Consider the following 21,968-nt stretch of genomic DNA (forward strand, 5'->3'; position numbering starts at 1 on the left):
TTCTCTTTTTGTTACTGATGTTGAATCACCCCTTTATCCCCTCTATCAAACTTGGGGCCTCTGAGAGTTAAATACACAGTTAAATAACAAATCTAAAACGTAGCCCCTCCACAAGGACAAAACTCAGGCCATGTTCTACAGTTGGAAACTGTAGCAGAATCATAGTTCCAGCTGACTATACATTAGAAATTCCTGAATATTGCAGAGTCTTTACCTTGGTCCATCTCTTATAATCAACATGTCTGCTCTTGTCACTTGGGAAACAGTTCAGCGTGTACTACTGTACTCCTCATATTTTTAGAGCATTCGCTCTTTTATAGATTTCACCTATATTAACTAAATTTCCAGGCAGACCTGATAATTTTTACACCTCCCTCCTTTTGTCAGACTCCATTAATGAAATTACTATCCAAGTGGCAAAATACATTGCTTCAGCGTGCATTACGAGGACCCGTTCGATTAATTCTCCCCACCAACCCTACTAGCGTTCAGCAACCCTTTCTAGGTGACTGTGAATGTGCTGCAAACCCCTCCCCCCAATATCATTAGCCTTTCATTGTGCTGTCAATTCCTAACAGTCCTCCGCTGTTCTGAAAATTGCAACTATACTTGTTTGACTGCGACTTAGAGGCTGAGCTGTGATGGTAATAAGAAAGAAAGAATTGCATATGGGCAAGGGGGAACCACAATCTTTTCAGTGCTTAGGGCAGGCATAGGCAAACTCGGCCCGCCATATGTTTTGGGACTACAACTCCCAGCATCCCTAGCTAACAGGACCAGTGGTCAGGGATGATGGGAGTTGTAGTCCCAAAACATCTGGAGGGCCGAGTTTGCCTATGCCTGGCTTAGGGCCTCTGAAGGTCTCAATCTAGCCGCCTTCTTACACTAGTGTATGGCCAGGTTCAGACCTCTGTGACACTGGTGACATATGTACAGGCTTCTTCATTCACTTCAATGGCAGGAGCTGCTTGTGTGGAGCTTCTGCCATTGAAATTTATTATTCTTGTTCATATTTATGCACGAAAGTTCTGAAAGAGCTCTTGCACAGAGGCGTACCTACGGTCCCTTGCGCCATTGGCAAGGAGCTGTACCAGTGTCCTGTTCCAACCCCCCCGCCACCCCCCCAATAACTTTACTGCAATAGTCACATTGGAAATTACTACATTTTACATGACCCAAGTACCCAATGCATCTAGAGTAAGGGTGAGGCGAGGAGGAAGGGCAAAAAATTGCACGCCTTTGTGTCGTGGTGCAAGAAGGATGGGAAGCATTTCCTGCATCACCGCATTGCCACACACATATGCCATGCACACCAGAGTCTCCAGTGGTCTACCTTCATACTGCCTTGCCATTTCTTCTACCACTTGGGTTCCAGCTTTGTCTGAACTTATGACCTTACATAGATAACTGGAGACAGATTTCTGGGGTGATTTTTGTCCCCCTGCTTGGGTCTGCGGTTTCACCAGCCCCTAGGTAGGCCTTGCTCCTGCATGACCAAATGATATCACCATGTTTTTGTTCCGTTCTTACAGATATAAGGCTGTTTTTGCAAATATAAGGCTGCATACATTTAAATGACATTTGTTTTTCCAAAGAAATCTGAGAATTAGTTTATACTTTTCAGAGCTACGATTCCCAACACCATTAACAAATTACAATTCCCAGGATTCTTTGGGGGTGTATGGGCTTCAAATGTGTTTTACTTGTATGGTATGTACACAGCTTTATTAGCAAGCTGCAAAACCCAAGAGGCAAAGTATAAGCTGGAGCACACTTTGGCTATCTTGCTAAGCCTTTAATGTATTTTTTTCAGTTTTTAATGTATTTCAGAAAATGCAGAATCTCAAAATCAGAATCTCTTTGTTATTCACTTTGGTTGATACAGACTCAAAGTTAAGATTGGTTCATCAGTTGTCATAGTAACAGACCAATTTTAGAATCTGTTCTTCTGGCATTTAGTTAACAGAGGAAAGTGATAACATTTGGTTACTTTTAAAATATAAACTTTAGTGCAGCTCTGCTTAAAAGCTTCCCTCATTCAAGTGCAGATAAGCACACAAATAGGAAACAGTTGAAATGTACATTCAAGAAACACTTCACTGAAAGGCCAAGGGATGTGGCCAATAAAGCTGTTTCATTGGCACAAGGACTTTGGCCTGTGCAACGAGACTTCCTCTTCCCATGCCCCCTCCAGATATGTTCTAGGTTCCCCCCTCCCCAACCATCCAGAGAAGATTAGGGAAGGGGAGGGATAGGAAGTTCTGTTCCATAGGCTGAGGTCCCTGGGCTACTGGGCAATTTAGCTGAACACCACCCTAACATTTTGGGAGAGATGACCTACTATTCATAGTTAGAATTGCTTGTTAGGATTTTAAATAGAAGATTAATTTAAAATCACTGCCTTTTATAGATCACGTCTTCACGGGTCACTGTGTTTTCCTGCTCACTTTCCTGCTAATAAAGACAGAGCAATGTTTGCTACAGCCAAATTCTGAATGTGCCTCTTCATAATATTAAAAATTGTGTTCCTTTTTCTAGATGTGCTGCAGTAACTTAAGTTTAATCCTGGCCAATGAATATAGAGTTGGCAAAGTTCACATAAGTTTCTGGACTTTTTTGCATGGTGTAGGAATGATGCATCTCCGTCTCTCTGTCTCTTCCCTCCCCCAACCTTTCACTAGTCAGATGATATGACATGTGAGTTGGGCACTCCATGTTGGTGCCTGCTCATGTGGAGGTATCACTCATGCAGGATTTCTCTTTTGTTTTGAGGAAGAAAATGCTATCAATTAGCAGCAAAGGATTTTATGGTGAAAAGTACCTGTGGTTTTAATTTGAGTTATGCAGTATCTCACATTGAGTCATTGGCATACAATAATTGTGTCTATAGACATTCAAAAAGCTTTCAATAAAGTATGTCACCAAAGGTTCCTAAGTAAGATTTGTAGTCATGGAATGAGAGGGCAGGTACACTTATGGATCAGTAATTGGCTAAGGAACAGGAACCAGAGAGTAGGAAGAAATAGACAGTTCTCCCAATAGAGGGATGTAGAAAATAAAGTCCCCAGAAGATTGGTATTGGTATCTCCAAACTTGATAAATGAGTACTAAAATAATGAGATAATTGTAAACGAGTGTAAAGTGATGTACATTGGAGCAAAATATCTTAGTTTCCCATATACACTGATGGGTTCTTAGCTGACAGTCACTAACAAGGAACAAGACCTTAGGGTTGTAGGGTCGCTCAGTGAAGATTGTGACCTGATGAAGACTGTGGCAGCTGTGGAAAAGGTGAATTCCATATCCGGGATCATTAGCAAAGGGACTAAAAATAAAACTGCCAATATCAGAATGCAGATCTATACTACACTTGGAATACTGTGTACAGTTCACATCAAAGGATACTGAAGTGTTGGAAACAAAACTGATCAAGGGATGGAGCAACTCCCCAGTGCAGAAAGGTTGCGACATTTGGGACTTTTCAATTTAGAGAAAAGGCAAGTTAAGTGAGAATGTGATAGAACATTTTTATCCATTTATCATGGATACTAGAACTTGGGGTCATCCATTGAAGCTGAATATTGGGAGTTTCAGGACAAATAAAAAGAAGCACTTCTTCAAACAGAGCACATAATTAAAATACAGAATTTGCTTCTACTGGGGAGGCTTAGGTGAGTTCATGGGAGATAAGGTTAAGTTCTCCCACCACTGTTGGAAGCAGTATCCCTTTATCTATGAGTTGCGGGGAGAGTGCAGCTCAGGCCTTGCTTCCTATGGGCACCTTTTAGGACATCCTGTGAGAACAGGATGCTAGATGAGATGGCCACTGGCCTGACCCACAAGGGTTCTTAATAATCCTTAATGGGTGTGTGTTTGCAAATTCATTTTCCAAGGGTTTCTTTATCACCTGCTGCATTTACACACATGGAAACAGCAAAGAACACTTCGATGAACAGTGTCACTTGGTCTTGAAACCTGTGCATGTGGTGTCTGAGCTCCCAAGGCTAGCCTGAGAGCCTTTCCAGCTTAGCTGCCTTCTCCACCAACACGCCTTTGTAACCTTGGTCTCAGATTGTTTGTTCTATCAGTTGTAGGTAGGATGGGGTGGGCTGCGTGAGACTCTCTGCAATCCTAAGAGGTAGTGCTTTTCTAGAAACATGATTAATCTCAACAGAAAAGTGCCAGTGCAATATGCAGAATATTTCAGTGAAATTCTAGTTTCTATAGTAACTAGCTCCTTCCTCCTCTAGTAAATGGTTAGTGTTGCTGTGCTTTGGAAATGAGTAGGAGGATGAAATGAATATAAAAGGACACTGTAGAGCTGTGTACAAGCAAAGTAAAATAATAGCTTTAGCTGAAGGCTGTTTCCCTTTCCCCCTTCATTACAATACGCAACATACACAAACAGCTGTTGCACTCCCCATAAAGATGAACATGTTTTTTCCATAGGGGGGAAAAAAAACACCTCATTAAGGCTCCACAATTTTAAGTGAAGGCCTTTAGAATTAAGTTTGCCGCAGTCTATTCAAGTGCATTTCAAAATTCTGAACATGCTGTACTTTCTGCTGTCAAGATAGTATTTTGTGAAATTATGGTGAAATGTGGGCAATCCAGTATTTTGCCCCAGCCCCATAATAGGCTCCATGCACTTGTGAGAGCCTATTGGTGATTTACATGTTGATGATTGTAGAGCTTAATCAGATTCTTCTGAGCAAACTTTGTGAAGTCACTGTGAAAGAGATAGATAAGACCAAACATAAAACTGCCCACAGTGTTTGCTTACAGTTCATTGCCATCTAAATGACAGCTTAACTTTGCCAACATTTGTAAACCACATCTTGATTTTATCGCTCATGTGTCAGTGAGATGAAACACAAGAATAAAGTCAGATTTGTAATTTAAGTGACATTTACCGAACAAGTATTCTGTTCCAAGGATGAGAGAAATTCCTTTTCCAGCTTTCTTATACAGTATTATCATAGTTTAAGGCTCACATTTAAATAATTAATTTTGGCGTTGTTTTCTTCTTAAGATATGTGTTGAGGCTGTATTTTAAGGCTAGCTTGAAAGTTTGTGCTGAAACATGACATATAACGTTGAAAAAAATAATCAAAGAGCAGGATTCTGACTAAATGAAGGAACTGGGTTTGCTTATTATGTATGTGGTCGATTCAAATCAAGTCTTTAGAGAACAGGATAGGAAACACATAAAACACATTATTAGGATGTGTTTACTATTGTCATGGTGATGTCTGGTCATTTTATACCCAAAGAAGTGTAGCCCAGTCTTGTACATGTTTACTGAATTCTCCAGGTAGTTGTAGCCCTAACTAGATCTACTCAGAAGTAAATCCCATTGAATTCAGTGGGACCTGATCTCACGTTAACGGGATTAGGATTGCAGTTTTAGTTTTTATAGGACTACTGCCTTGACATAGTTTTTTTCTTCTTTATCCCTTATCCAATATAATCTGTTCATATGTTGTGATGAATACTTTTTTGCACTCATGGGAACTGTATCATTCAAGTGAGTGAAATAATGTGTGAATGAATAACAGCATCTGGGATCTCTAGTACTTTTCAGTTTCTGTGGTTGTCAACAAATGTATGTTGAAGACTATGGTAGTTACAACAGTTAAGATTCCATTTACAGGAATGTAGCCCCAAAGTAGCTTTAATGGGTTTAAGAATAGGCTTAGTGATAACATCTACAGTCTCTGATAAATGGATTTGGCCAGAGATCACTACCTGACCTCCAGGTTTAGTAGTCATATGAATTACTACAACTGAAATGGTATAAGAGTATAAGGCAGCAATCCTGTAACCATCTCCCTGAGAGTAAGCACTATTGGACTCAATGCAACTTGCTTCTGAGCAGACATATATATATAGAATTGTGCTGTAAAACAAAGTCTGAAAATAATTTAGAAAATGCTATTATGCTGCACGTTTTCATAAAAGAAGATATAACAGTTTCAATGCCCTTGAAATTGCATGCCTTTTTGAAAGGGGACCCCCCCCTCCAAAAAAACACCCACCCACCCACCCAGCAGTTTTCTGTGTTAATTGGCACATCGCCAGTCAAATGGACTGTATAATTTCTAAACAGAAAATGAAGCAGAAAGGACTCTGTACATATATTAACATCATTTGGTTGAGTTGTGACCCTTAAATTCTTCCTTGGAGCCTATCCCATGTTATTGTCTTGGGTAAACTTTCCAGTTGCCAACATCTGTCTTCCACACATGCAAATGCTACCAATACTGCTATAAGAAATCCAGTGGATTTCTTTTCTTCCATTAGGTTCCATTAACTTTCTCAGGTAGCTGCCCAAACCAGAATAAAATGATTTTGCATCACTGTGTCAAAGTTTCTCCAAGAGTGAAGCACCCTAGATTGTGATGGCAGTGATGAAGATGATGATAATGGTACAATAATATTCATTATTTGTATAGCACCTACACCTAAGTACAACTGAATGACACTGCTTTCAGATCTTACAGGCTTTCAATCTAAAAAACATGGTCAAAGAGAAGGGTGCGAAAAACATAAAAGAATAAGGTGCATCTATTATGCTGTAAGAATAAAGTTTATTTTTTAAAATACAGCTAAAATTGAACTTGATAGGTACAAAACATTATCTAAACATTCTGCGATCACAGATGAACTGTGAAAAATTGGGCAAATCTGGGTTTTTGGAATGTCAACATTTGTCAAACATATCTTCAATCACATGTGCTCAGTCTCTGTGCAGCATAATGAAGTCAAAGGTTCCCAAGGTGGTAGAATGGATCAGTCAAAATATTAGAATATTGTTTTGAACACCTTCCCCATATAGAGAAAAGAAAAAGAAAAAAAGAACAGCTCACTACAAATAGAAAATTGGCAGAAAGGATAGAGAGCTTTCTGGAACCTTTTCCTTTTCTTGTCCAGTTTTTCTTTTGCTGGAGGGCTTTTTAATGGATATGTATGTGGATTTAAAAATGGACACCCCCCCCCAATCTAAATTCTACAATCCATTCTATTGTGTCAGAACTTTATTATCTCATGTATTGGCCATGCCTTTATGGTGTGTGCATGTATGTATGAATGAGAGAGGTGGGGATAGAAGGTATTGTAATTGCTCTGGTGATTGACAAAAAATGGAATTTGATACAAACGTAACCCAGGGTTCCCTGACTCTCATAGAAATCTACTGTATATAATGATACAGGAGCCCACTGACTGCAAGCTAACTAAGGCTGAAAGCTAAACTCACCTGGAAGTAAACACCATTGATTTCAATAGGGTTTGTTTCTGATCAGACATGGTTAGGCTTGTGCTGTAAGTCAAACAAGTTATGAAGTTGAGTTCTTTACACATGTGAGCAGGCTCTGTTTTGTGATTTGGAAGGGAGGATTTGTAGTTGGAGCCAGGAATGTAAGAGACAAAGAGAAGCCCTGTATTTGGCAGAATAGATGAGTGTGAGAATTCCCATTTTCTACATTTGAATAACCCACAGACTGGGGGAAATACAATTTTCCGTGGAAGCTGGGAATATCTCCATACTACCTGAATTGCATCAAGTATCCCTTCTCTTTTATGCGTTTGTAGCTGCCACTGAAAATCACCCTTCCCCAGTCTGAGAAAGTCCTCCTCATAATGATATGCTTTTCTGCTTCTTAGACCAAAAGCCTCATTGTGGTTCTTGTAATGTGTCATTTATTTTATAAATTATGCAATTTGTGTATTGTTAAAGAAATAATGTTAAACTGAAGTAAAACGGAGGCTAAGTTTCATATTTCAATGAACAAAAATACCCTCCCCATTGGTAGAAAGCTATTTGGCAATGCCTACCTGTGCCACTCTTCATCCCAATCTCCTATACAGTGGTGCCCCGCAAGACGAATGCCTCGCAAGACGGAAAACCCGCTAGACGAAAGGGTTTTCCGTTTTGGAGGCACTTCGCAAAACGAATTTCCCTATGGGCTTGCTTCGCAAGATGAAAATGTCTTGCGAGTTCCTGCGGGTTTTTTTCCCTCCCCCCCTTTTCCTAAGCCGCTTATCAGCTGATCCGCTAAGCCAATAAGGCGCTAAAAGCCGCTAAAAGCCGCTAATAGCGCTAATCCGCTAAGCCATCAATGGGCTTGCTTCGCAAGACGAAAAAACCGCTAGACGAAGAGACTCGCGGAACGGATTAATTTCGTCTTGCGAGGCACCACTGTATATATTTGTAGAAAAATGTGCAGTTCTTTTCCAAAAGCTTCTAAGAGAACTTTTTATGCACAGTTTTGCAAACCATAAGGAAATTAATAAGAAGCCTGAGATAACTTTTATACTTCTCAACAATTTAAGTAAGTTCCTGTCACAGCTGCTATAGACACTTATTTCCTGTGTGTGTACATGAGCTTCAGATCACTCTGAACGTATAATGCAGGCTTTGTTGGAACAGCCCAACTTCATATCTTGATGGCATAAATTGACTTGCACTGTAATTCTTACAGTAATTAAAAGAACAATAAATTTTCAGAGGAACTAAATCTTCGGTAATACAGGTTTGAAAATGCCAGCCCGACAGTAATTTATTCTTTGATTATACTGGACATAGCACAAATATCACTCGGTTACATAACAGAATTAATTAAACTAGTTTGATAGGATCTCTACTTTTGGGTGGGTGGGCATGTAGGGGGAACAAAATACATGGGTGGCTATCTTGTTCCTCCTTCCTCCTCTTCTCTTCTTAGTGTCTGGAACCTGTAGTTTTGACCAGCTGTGGTTAGAACAAACCACAGTTCCTTGAGATTGTACATACCAGAATTTGGGATCAGAGGTTTCTTTTAAAGTGAAAGCTTTCTCTCTCTCTGTTCTCACTTGCGGAGGAGGAGATGAGAGGGAGAGAATGCAAGGAAAGTAGTAGTAGTAGAGGTACTCATTCACTATCATCTTGATATCTGAATCAGGCCTAAGACTCATTGAACCAGGTAGCAGGTACCTGTTAGGATAGCATTCAGATGACCAGTTTATTTTGCATTCATCCTGATTGTGTCCACAAAGTTTGCTGGCAGGTAGTATATGATATTGGTTATGATCTGTTTACAGGGAGATAATATGATTTTGCATCAAGCAATTATTGTTGCACACTTTCCGGTGCATTTACTCATCACTTTCCTAACATCAAAAAGTCTGTTTCGTTTTGTTTAGAAAAAGAGGGTTTGTTGCACAAGAGCACCAAATTCACTTTAATTGCACCACCTGAAGGCTCATATGCAATTGAATTTCACCCACAAAATAATTACTGTTTGTAAATGGCCCACACTGTACACATTGCTATGCCAACTCAGTGTCACAAAATATTGTTTAGCCTTCCATATGCAACACCCTCCCTTAATTGTTTGGAGTTTAATGCATTTCTTTCATATGATTTACCTGTATGCTCAGCAGCACAGCCTGTTTTAAAATAAACCCTCCTTTATTGAAGTATCTGCTTAAATCATAATGCCTTGCATGACAAAACCCCCAAAAGATTCATTGGATTTGAAATCTAATGCCAGTGATTTTAAATATAGGAGGCTCATATACAGAAAGTGTTTATTACAATCCGGGGTCCCCAACCTTTTTGGAGCATGGAGGCACATTTCGAAATCCACAAAACCATTGTGGCCCCACCCAAAAATACATATTTCACTGACAATAACCAGTGATACCCAGAACCCCCAGGCAAAACATGCACACCTACCCCAAAATAAATAGACAAAAAATTAGACAACCCCCAATGAAACAACCATAAAAGGCCAAAACTAATTTTTTTAAAAATGAGAAGGGTCAAGAGGGCTTTGGTGAGTAGCAGGGATATCTGTTTCTGGGGTGTTGTGGTACTCTCAGGGACATGTTGGGGACCCCAGATTACATGCAATTCATTTTCACTTTCCTCCTCACCAACTCAGAATTGAAATGCCCAAACCATATGCTGACTTAATCCTAATATGTTTTAGTTCCCATAAGTGATGAAGAGGAGGGAGATATGCTCTTTGATAGCATTGCCAAGTCTGCCATTGATCCCTTCGATACATCTTCTGGATCTGTACAGTTGATTGCCATAAAGCCTGTAGCTTTGCCTCCCGCACACACATCTTCAGACAGGAATCAGGAAACCGCTGTCCTTAATGGAGAGGTAAGATTATATCCAATAAAGTTGTGTAATCATTTATGCATTGGCGGGTCTTTAAAGCAGGTGCTCAGAGGAGCACTTGGCTACCAGATCCGATTGACACTGGTTGGAAAGCTAACCCCTGGTGGGGAATGTTTTGTGACTTGTGGTGTTGACAGGTTGTATGTGGAGCTGTATAGATTACAGCAGCAAATCATTAGTCCAAAAGAGGCCATAGCTGGCAAATGAGTCAGAGTTGGCCACTTGAGTCTCCAGTATACAGGAGTTTCCCAGTTGTCTTCAAGGGCAGCCCCATGTAAAGCACATTGCAGTAATCCAACTTGGAAGTTGGCAGAGCATAGAGTACCGTGACCATGTCATCTCTGCCCCAAAAGGACTGCAGCTGGCAAACCAGCCGTAGTTGAGAAAGGCATTTCTAGCCCATAAAGGCCACCTGAGTCTCCAGTGAGTGACAGTGTGGGACCCAGGAGCACTCCTAAGTTACAGACTTGGTTCCGTCCAGGGGAGTGTACCCAGTCCAGGACTCCCCGGTCTCCCCATATTTCTTTCCACATTCATATTTAAACTGATGTATATTTGATATTTGTCAATTGACACTGAAGACCTGCAAGAGGGGAAAATTCCCACTATTTGCACATAATGAAATGGAAAGGGGGCAGCCTTTCCTCATTTTATTCAGCGTTCCATACAGCAGGACCTGTTTGTGCAATAAATGCATACTTTACATAAAAGACCTATTTGTTTAAAAACTTACTTCTGATGCAAAGTTGTGGTTGGAGGGATATAGCCTAAGGTATAGGGCAGGGGTAGCCAACATAGTACCCGCCATCAACCACAGCTAGCATGGTCAACAATCAGGGATGATGGGAGCTGTAGTTCAGCATCATCTGCAGAGCACTATTTTGTCTATTCTCAGTATAGAGAAAAGGCTAGTTACATCTTCACATTACTGCACATTGTGATAAGAGCCAATCCAGATCATGAACTCACATTTTCATTGGCTAAAGTGAATGGTGTTATAAATAAAACAGATTGAAATTCCCCACAGTCAGCTGCCTACTCCCTGCTGTAAATCACTGCTCACACATGTGGTCTGCTCATGTTAGTAATGGTAATGAACACAGATGAGTTTGAGGTTCTTCTTCCATAACCTGGAAAAAAACTTGCAATGTACGATTTTCCATTATAGGCACTTAGAGCAGTGATCTTGCATGCATTCATTGCTATGACATTTCACTGCCAATGTGAGTAGACTGTTAACATGATTTGCAGAAGTGAGCTGGGAGTTGAATGTAGTCAGATTTCCTTGTTATTTTGAGATTTGCCTGATGCTGAGGTCTGGCATAGGTAGTTGAGGATAGTGTCCCATTTTTATCACCATTGTAAACTATGGATTAGACACTACTGCCTAACTAGGGATAGTTGCCAATTCTACCAAAAAACTTAAATGCCTACTCATACATAATCTATAGGCTATAAAATAATTGGCCAAAAGTCAACAAGCCTTAATCAGAGGGTTAATCTGAACAAATAGATTTGATTATAATAAGTATTTTTTGTTTGTCAGGTTAACAAAGCCTTGAAGCAGAAATCTGATATAGAGCACTATCGCAACAAATTACGCCTGAAAGCCAAGCGAAAAGGCTATTATGACTTTCCCCAAGTTGATAATAACAAGGGCTTAGCAGACAGAAAAAAGATGTATGAAAAAGCACAAAATGAAATAGATCATATTTTGGATGCTGATACGGATGGATCTTCTCCTTTTGTAGAACCCAAAAACAGGTGAGTATTTGGTATATATTTTTGTCATTTCCCTCATCATTTCCACCTCTACCATAAAAAGGCAAGTCGTGAGGAGTAGTGTCAATTGGCAGAATGGCAGCATGAAGTGACAAGGTTTTTTTGCGCATGAAGAATGTTCCCATATCTGCCATCTTTCCCCTGTTTAGTGATTTGCCATTTCCTTGAGATGATTGGTACTTTATTTATGAATGTATTAAGCTGTAATATGATGATAAAAGAGTTGAGAAGCAATATGGCTGTTGGGATAACATTCTCTTTTTTCCTGCCTATTGATCAGACCTCAGAATTACTATTATCTCTTGACACCAGGAGAGGGATGGTGGTCTGCCTGGAGTGTCCTGTGCTGTGTTGGAAAAATAGACGACAGTGCAGCAACTTTCAAATGCTAATGTTACAAACTAATGACTTCTCCTTTTTTGCCTATGTTAGCAGTCAAATACTTTTTAGGGACATAATTGTTGTTATATGAACGGAGTCATACATTTCTCTGAAAAAGAATGGTCGAGTATATGCTGAACCCTATTTTTATAGAGCAGGGTTTCCAAAATTTGAGTCTCCAGCTGTTTTGGGACTACAACTCCCATCATCCCTAGCTAGCAGGAACAGGAAACCCTGCTGTGAAGAGCTTTAGATAGGTGATTCTGTGGATTGCATTGCCCCCCCCCCCATTTTTTGATGTAATTAATAAATTATTAATTGCTTTTGTATTAAAACACAAGAGGTAATATGTGGCCTCTGTTGGAATTTTCTGTATTTTCTTAATGTTCCCCATCTGAATTTGTTGCTTTCTTAGTTCAGTATACAGTACTTATTCTTATAAGGACAGATAGTTGTGCTGGTGTCTCTTAGTATTGTAATAAACAAGAACCATTAACTTTTATGCTGGCCATTAATTTTTTTATTGCGGCTGTCCTTCATGGGCTTTTGACTGTAAGATAAGCAGAAAGACTCCAGCACATAGAAAGTCGGAAGTTGTGTGGATGTCATACAGAATGCTCAGTTCTACTATGCAAGGCTTAGAAAGCAAGCAGAAGTGTGTAGAAAGAGCTTTTCTGCTCAAGAGCAATAAGAACTGAACTGTTGCTGTATTGTCACCTGTTTTCTCAGACCAAGAGGGATTAGGAACTGTTAAGTGATTTTTCTACCTGGAATTGTTTGCAGTTCTTCCTCCAGCCCATATAGGTATCCCTCAAACAGTACCTGAGATACAGGGCTCTCTGCTTAGATCTGCCTGCAACGCCTGTGCAGAGAAGTCAAGGGAAATGTAGCGTATGGTTTCTGGAATATCTTTGGTATATAAAGAATGGTGAGCTCCAACAGCTTTTATGTAAATTGGAGCCTGGCTAAAATTAAATAAAAAAGAAAGTAAGCGCCAGAGAAACATAATTCTAAGGCCATTCAGGTCAGCAAAGAAGAAAGATTCTTGATTGGTTGGTCTGGTGCCATTGCTGGGACATTAGGGCTTTGTACAGGTCTCCAGTGGTGGAGGCAAGTGGAATTGTTACATATGCATAGTAGAAGATAAGATAAAGTTTGAATTATACAGTAGCTTCTTCTATTAGCATAGGCTATCTTAGGAATATAAATGAAGCAGGCAGAAATGTTATATTAATATACACAGTGGAAGTGATATAGCCCTGGAATCATGACTGGAAGGTTAGAAAGTATCAAAGGAACAAAAATCCTTAACGCATATTTAGCATGAAGTTTTACTATTGAGCCAGTAAATTTTATTATGTACTCTGGGATTTGCTTGCTGTTGCACAATGTAGAAAGAGGCCATGGTGTGTGTGTTCCATGATTTTTAATGTTTTATTTGTTGTTTTAGAGAAATAGTGAAAAAGTTTTTTGTGTGTGTTTGTGGGTAGGGAATATTCACAAATTCAGACGTTATTCAGGATTGGATGTCATTTTGGGTTAGTAATACCCACCTTTTGCAGAAGGGTATTAAATTACAGGCATTTTATCATGTTTAGTTAGTAGAGAAGTTCAGATTTTAATCAATTAGATCTTAAAATTCTGCATATTTGCTCTTTGTAAAACAGTATACAACATCTATAGGTTAAATCATAAAGACATTAGGAATATTTTCCTCCGTATTCCTCCTCTGCAGCTACTGTTACTATTCCCTCTTGGCTTGGTACTTCAAAATGTGAAGAAATAAAACTGTCACCAAATAAATTATTCACACACTGGCCTTCGCGCATTCATATTTTTGTATAACATCACTCTAAAAACATTTACAAATTATCAGTGGTACTAAATAAACTGAGTTGTACATGGACCAGGTCCCCAGCCCTATAGATTCCTCAGAGTATTGTTCGTCACGTAGTCAGTGTTTAAAAATGCTGCAGTTGTATTCCCTGTCGACAATGACTAACCTATGCTTGTGCCAGTTGTTCATGTTGATACCTCCCTTCTCATTAGTGAATCTTCCTTAAATCAGCTAATTGGCAATCTCAGGGCAATTTCACAAAGACTGCTCATTATATGTACTGTTCTTGATTCCCCCCCATCCCCTTCCTTAATAGTTTCACAATTAGGTCAAGGGTGTGAATCTGCCTAAAATAATCTGAAAACAGTGTAATCTTTTAATCACAGAAGTGTAGGGCCAGTGTCAGTCCCACCCTGCTGTACCTCGCATAGGGAGGGACATGTTAAGCTGCCCTGTCCCTGGCTCCAGTAGTTCTTTGGAAAAAGGAGGTGACAGCCTACACAACAGTGCATTCTGACAGCAATTTGCCTTGGGTTTGCAGACAGTTCTGCCCCCTGGAATTAACTCGCCCCTCTGTCCTCTAACGGTAGCTACAGGGGAACTCTAGAGACCTTATTCCCTTAGGAAAAATTCATACCACCTCCCTGAATTGCCGCCTTGCCTCCTTCCTTCCATATTTCTAGCCCCTTTCCCTAGAAGATAGAAGATAGAAGTGCAAAACAAATTCTACCCAATTAAGGGATTTGTGGAAGCTGGAAGCTCCCTGAAACCCCTTTGCAGAGTGTTGCTATTTCAGGTGGGGTTGATTCACAGACTGGGAAATTCCAGTTGCACAATTAAAGTAGATTTGAGGTCTTGCTCAACAAACCCAGTTCCTCAGAGGATTGGGCTTTTTTGTTTTTTTAGGAAAGGGAAAGTGATGGGGGAAACGTACTGGAGGAAAATGTAGGACAATGCTTGCTTGACACAATTTTGTCTAGCCTCGCTGAAAACATATTGGGGCAGGTCTTCTGGAAGCAACCCTAGAGGTTCCTCCTGTCCCAAGTTTATTAGCCATTTACTGACCAAGCTGATTCTTGGACAAGGATAGCCTGGCTAAGATGATTAATGCACTAGTAACCTCAAGTCTTGACTATTGTAACACCCTCTATTTGGGGCTGCCCTTGTGCCTGGTCCAAAAACTCCAGCTGCTACAAAATGCTATGGCTAGATTGTCGATAAGGACAGACTGCCATCAGCACATATCTCAATTGCTTAAAAGTTTGCGCTCACTGCTTACCGTATTTTTCGCTCTATAAGACGCACTTCCCCCCTCCACAGTGTATCTTCAGTGTATTATAAAGTTATCCTGTTGCTTGCCCCCTGAATCTAATTAAATGAATCAGTTTAGGTATAGAGACAAACTTCCTCATTTTCTTCCACTCCCTTGGGTTTGCCTCTGTTTTAGTAGTATACCGTTTTAGTAGTGGCTGGTGCCCATTGGAACTGGGAGGGTGAAAGGCAAGGAGACCGGCAATAGGTGACGGCAGAGACAGTGGCAGACAAAGTGAACTAATCTGAGGAAAAAGTTGTTGTATTAAACTTGTGATTAGTTGTACTTTTTTACAACCTAGTATTCTGCCTTTCTGTATGCAGATTAATGTTTCAAGGTTGAGGATTTTGTGGTACTAAATTGTTAAATAAATGACTTTATACATTTGCAATGAATGGATGAAAATTCTAGCATTTCCACATTTTCCTCCCTCACCTCAGACCAGTCCCACTAAGATCTCTCTACAGGTCTCATGATACTAAACAAATGTGACAATATGCTAGTTAGGTTATTCTCTTTCTGTTGAAAGCAAAATAATAATAATAGTGTTTTGTTCATGCACTAGAGCAGGGAAAAGTAAAGCCCCCCCCCCAAAGGCATTAGGAAATATGATTCTACAGCAGGCACCCCCAAACTATGCCCTCCAGATGTTTTGGGACTACAGTTCCCATCATCTCTGACCACTGGTTCTGTTAGCTAGGGGTGATGGGAGTTGTAGCCCCAAAACATCTGGAGGGCCAAGTCTGGGGATGCCTGTTCTAGAGCCTTCAAGACCCACCAGCATTATAATTTGCACTCATGGTCTATGTAGATGCCCCACTCTGGCCTTCAGACCTGCTGTTCAGCTACGAAGTAGGTCAGAAACTCTGCCTCCCACTTTTATCTTAGCTTCTGTCTTGCTTATTTTCTGCCCCCAGTGAGTCATCTGATAGATGTTCATTGTTAGTCTGGTTTATTGTCAAATTTGTGTCACAGAGAAAAATGGGCACCTTTCCTGCATCCATCATCCGTTTCCACAGCATAGAGCTCTGTCATAGCTATGGGACAATTGCTTGATTTCCTTAGAAATAACTGGAGAGCTTCAGATTAAATGATGCTACTTATTGATGTTCTTTATGGACTATGTGTCCTGACGGTATAGTGATAACCAGTGCCTTTTTTTCTAAAAAAAATGTTTAGGGGTACTCTCATTTTCCTACTCATATTGAAATCTGCAACTCAGTGAGGCAAAACTTAGATTCACGAAATGTTTAGGGCTATGCCTACCCCTTCGTCCGCACAGAAAAAAAGCACTGGAGATAACAAGATATGGGAAATTTAGGACTGGTTCTTTTGTGCTAGATCTGGGGCTGATGGGAGTTGTAGTCCAAAACAGTTGGGGGACACTAGGTTGGTTAAGGCTAGTATGAACTCTGTTACGAACTGTGTTATTAGAAGTGTATTGTTTCTTGAATGCTATTTCTTAAAACAAACGTAGCAGTTTTTAAGAAGGTTGACTCTGTACAGTGGTACCTCGGGTTACATACACTTCAGGTTACAGATGCTTCAGGTTACAGACTCCGCTAACCCAGAAATATTACCTCAGGTTAAGAACTTTGCTTCAGGATGAGAACAGAAATTGTGCAGCGGTGGCGCAGCAGCAGCAGGAGGCCCCATGAGCTAAAGTGGTGCTTCAGGTTAAGAACAGTTTCAGGTTAGGAATAGACCGCCAGAACGAATTAAGTACTTAACCCGAGGTACCACTGTAGAGGATTTTGAAATGCTTACAGTGTGCTAGCAAGGAATCAGTTTGAGTGTGACATGAACTATCCACGAGTCTCTGGCAGGCAGATTGCTTGAGGAAAAGCCACCACCCAGTTACCCTTTTTGTCCCTTTGTTTGCTAATTTTGCACATCAGGTTTTTTTCATTCACATGCCGTGATCATGTGTCTTTGGGTGATCAGACTTCAGTCCAACAATGCAGTTGCTAAGGGTTTGGAATACTGTGCTGAAAAAGGTTGGCACCTAGCTGAATGGTTCGCTAACGTATGTGAGACAGTATGAATATGCATTGGATGATTTTCAAGCACATCGGGCAAGTCCATCATTATTGCAGGTTATTATTGATATGGAAATGAATAAAGAAATAACTGGTGTGTAGTTACATCAGTTTGAAATTGCAGAGTTATACACAAATCTTCACAAAGAAGAAGCATTTCAGTATTTGTTTGGAGTACATTGTCTAATAAATTCTAGTTGTTTGTTTCCAAGTGCTTCAATCTTTGGTCTTCATTGAAGCAATCAATATATAATTTGACTTGATGACTGCCAATGTGTAACTGAATATGCATGGGTGTGTATCTGTGTAACCACTTAGCTTGGAGATGAGTGGGAAATGATGATTTAGAATATTTTTTTCAGAACTCGGAGCATAAAGACTGAACCGACATCCTACTATGGAAGATGTACCTCTTTACTCTGGCTTTTTACACCTGATGTGTATATTTGTAGGACATGCCTTATTTCTGTAATTTTAAGTTGTTTTAAATAATAATAATAATAATAATAATAATAATAATAATAATAATAATAATTTATTATTTATACCCCGCCCATCTGGCTGGGCCTCTCCAGCCACTCTGGGCGGCTTCCATCGAAAGCAAAAATACAGTAAAATATCACACGTTAAAAACTTCCCTGAACAGGGCTGCCTTAAGATGTCTTCTGAATGTCAGGTAGTTGTTTATCGCTTTGACATCTGCTGGAAGGGCGTTCCACAGGCCGGGCGCCACTACCGAGAAGGCCCTCTGCCTGGTTCCCTGTAGCTTTGCTTCTCGCAATGAGGGAACCGCCAGAAGGCCCTCGGTGCTGGACCTCAGCGTCCGGGCAGAATGATGGGGGTGGAGACGCTCCTTCAGGTATACTGGACCGAGGCCGTTTAGGGCTTTAAAGGTCAGCACCAGCAAGTGTTCTTAGTCTCATGTTTCAATTATTGCAACCCGCCTTGGGACTTTGGGGTGAAGGGCAGGTAATAAATTGTTGTAGGCAACAACAACAACAACAACAACAACAACAACAACAACAACAACAACAATACTGGCCTCATTTAAATACTTTATTCTTCTGCAGGCAACAAATGAAGAACTCTGTTTACCGAAGCAGGCAGTCTTTGAACAGTCCAAGTCCAGGAGAAACTGAGATGGATCTACTTGTTACACGAGAGAGACAAAGGCGTGGTATCCGCAACAGTGGATATGATGTACGTGCATGCAAAATTCATTCATTACAAGTTGCATTGGAAGTGTAGCAAACATTAGAACGGTCCTAGCAAAACAATCTACCTAGTGTGAAAGTGCTTAATAGCCAGTGCTTTTTTTCAAAAAAAAAAGAAAAAAAAAAGAAAAAAAAAGTTTAGGGGTACTCTCATTTTCCTACTCATATTAAAATACTGCCCCTCAATGAGGCCAAACTTATATTCACAAAATGTTTAGGGGTATGTGCCCCTCCCCCCCAGAAAAAGCACTGTTAATAGCTACTTCCATTTTAGCAACAGCTAGAACTGATTTTATGCAATTTTGGTCTTCAGGTTTCAGGGTTTTTTTTAATCATATATTCACTTCAGTAGAAGGCATGGGAAAGGCAGTTCCTGAAGTCAAGCTTGAATAACAGCAGTTCGTTCATTTTAAACATTCACTCAGGCACATGCCCTTTCCCAAAAGCTCAAGGTGCTTACAATCTAAGTAGATTGTTGATCTGACAATACAAGGCGGCTCCTTACAATCTTGTCGAGCCTTCCACACATTTTGTTAGTATAAAGGTAAATAACAAAAAGGGAAAAGGAAACTCACAATATTTTATTGATTCTGCTGATATGATACAATTCTGCAGTCATACCATATCAACCAAGCTTAGAACAGGCATCTGTATCCTAAAAGCCTCAGCTTTCTTTCGTTATTTAAACCACTTTCTAGCACTTATGGTGACAAAAACAGTCTTGGGAAAATATGTCCACCAACAGTGCCCCATCAGAAGAGCTCAGCAGCTGAAGCAAAGCATAAGGAATCTGATGGTCCTTAAGGTCCTTTGCACCCAAGTTGTTTAGGGCTTTGTGAATTAACACCAGGCCGCATCACAGTCAAGCCCACACTACAGTGTATTCTGTTGGCTGCAGTACAATGCTTCTTTCAAACCTAATTTCAGTGGTGGGGGAGGCATCCAGGGGACCGTGCAGATCCTGCTACTGTGTGTGTAAGTGCACCTATGGGTGCATGGTTGGTGATCCCTGGTCTCGGCCTTTTCAACGGTGGCCTACAGTGCAGCAGTTGCAAGAAAAGAAAAGGGTAAATTCTACGTTAGGGACTGAATAAAAGCAGCCCCTGCTGAATGGATACGCTATCTGCCAGATCACAAATATAGAAATCAAGGATTGTAATGCTTATGATGTAATAAATACCCTATCTATCCACTGAAATATAGTGTGCTCCTTTGCCAAGGTGAGGGAAACTGTGAAACATCAAAAAATATTCACAAGAGTACGTTTGTGATGGGATTGTCCATGTTTTGACACTGCCTGTCAGAACAAATAAATCGTAATTTGCTGTGTAACTGGGATTATGGCCTGCTATGCTCTAGTGTGCTTCACTGCAACAGAAATTTAAAGGGACAGCCTATTTTAAATCTGTTTTTAAATTTAACTGCTTCAGGTGGAAAAGGGGCTTTTAGAAAAATTACTGATAAAATGCTCGATAGAGGCAGCTTTTCTCTGACTCACTCTTTCCTGGTAGCTGTTTCCCTTTTGTAAAATACTGTTTTGGTATGTTGTTAGCTTCCTTTGGCTTTCCTTTTGGCAACAGAAGCATGATACAAAAGTGAAGTGAAACAACTTTGCAGGGGGAGGGGAGGTGTGTGCTTTATTTATTTATGGCTTGCATTTATATACTGCCTTTCTCCTAAGGCAGTTTACAATTTAAAATATTAATGCAAGCAAATAGTACAAAATGTTTTTAGGCCTACATGAGGAGCAGATGGCAGATGCTATTTGCAGAGCATCTTTTAATATTTAGTAGTATAAATGGATCCTTGTGCCTAGCTGAAAGACTGCTTGCATGTTTAGCCTATTTACATGTATAAAGTAATTTTCAAGTCCAGTGCTCCCCCACCAACAGCCTCTGTGCAAGCAACTCCCAGTTCCCCACGTAGGTAACAGAAGTGGCAAACAGGTATTTTGAGTGCAATCCTCCCCACCGACAAATGAGAGTTTGCCGTATGTTTGTAACTTGCCTAACATAATTTATTAAATATATACATTATCGTCTAATATTGAGCACCTCATAGAAGACTGAATAGAGTGCTGAACTGAGTTGTCAAATTAAATCACACTGTGGGTGAAAATGATATATATCTTGTTCAGAACTTGCTTATAAAGGACTATGAAACTTTGCAGTCTGTGCTGCAGAGGAGCTGTGAGAGGACAGAAATAACTTATGTACCAGTGATGGGAAGGGGTCATTCTGACTGAAATGGATCTCTAGAAGTAGAGCTGGAGAGGGAGGGAGAAAGGCAGGCAAGCACTGGGAGTGTTGGAGTTATTTGCCCCTCTGACTTCATTTATGACATGATTCTACAACCAATTCTCTAGCCATTGATCAGTTGAATAACACATGTGGTAAAGACAACCATTTCATGGTTTCTGAAATAGCTGTCCATTATGGATAGGTGTTGATGGGCCAAATGAGGTTGATAAAGAAAATTTAACACTTTATGAAAGTCAAATATAATCACTTCTTATGACCTAGACATAGACAGGATTTTTTACTGAATTAACCCCCCACCCTTTTGCACAGTTGCCCAACATTCTCTATTATATCCAACAGACTGAGCCTGAAATGATAGAAGAAACAAATGTTGACCGTGTCAATGAGCCCCGAAATTATAACAGAGCTCATCAAGCAAAAGGCCATTCAGAGACATCGACTCTGAGTTCCCAGCCATCCATTGATGAAGTCAGACAACAGATGCACATGCTACTGGAAGAAGCCTTTAGTTTGGCCTCAGCAGGTCATGGAGGACAGAGCAGGCAGCAAGATGCTTACAGTTCTACACAGCAGTTGCCATACTCTGAAGTTGTGACCAGTGCTCCTGGTACCATGTCTCGACCCAGAGGAGGAATACAGTGGGTGCCTACCTATAGACCAGAAGTGTATCAGTACAGTTTGCCAAGGCCTGTAAGTGACCACTTATATGTGTTATACTCAGAACTGTTGTTGAAATGCCAGAATTTGGACTTTAGGGAGTTTCTCTTCTGGCCATCACATACTTCATGTAGTGGCTCGAAGATTCTGCTGGGCTGTGTGAATGATGTTCAGTTTTCATCCTCATTATCATCCTCCTCATATTAAATTTCTATACCTCCCTTCATCCAAGGATCACAGGGCAGTTTATAGTATGAAAACACAAAAATACATAACAAAGAAAACAATATCCCCCCACCCCAGTTTAAAAGGCC

General features: G+C 40.3%; 1 protein-coding gene across 6 annotated transcripts in view; it reads left to right on the plus strand.

Annotated features, from left to right (window-relative positions):
• KIAA1549L (KIAA1549 like) overlaps positions 1-21,968 on the plus strand; it is a 147,774-nt gene that overhangs the window by 102,523 nt on the left and 23,283 nt on the right. For all 6 annotated transcript variants that reach the window (XM_081882291.1, XM_081882294.1, XM_081882295.1 and 3 more), the window contains 4 exons: positions 9,975-10,153; positions 11,718-11,935; positions 18,593-18,722; positions 21,337-21,687. In XM_081882291.1, the coding sequence (XP_081738417.1) occupies positions 9,975-10,153; positions 11,718-11,935; positions 18,593-18,722; positions 21,337-21,687 (878 nt within the window). The remainder of the gene's footprint in view (positions 1-9,974; positions 10,154-11,717; positions 11,936-18,592; positions 18,723-21,336; positions 21,688-21,968) is intronic.

Source organism: Podarcis erhardii (assembly GCF_964252035.2).
Source record: "Podarcis erhardii genome assembly, chromosome: 1".
NCBI lineage: Eukaryota > Metazoa > Chordata > Lepidosauria > Squamata > Lacertidae > Podarcis > Podarcis erhardii.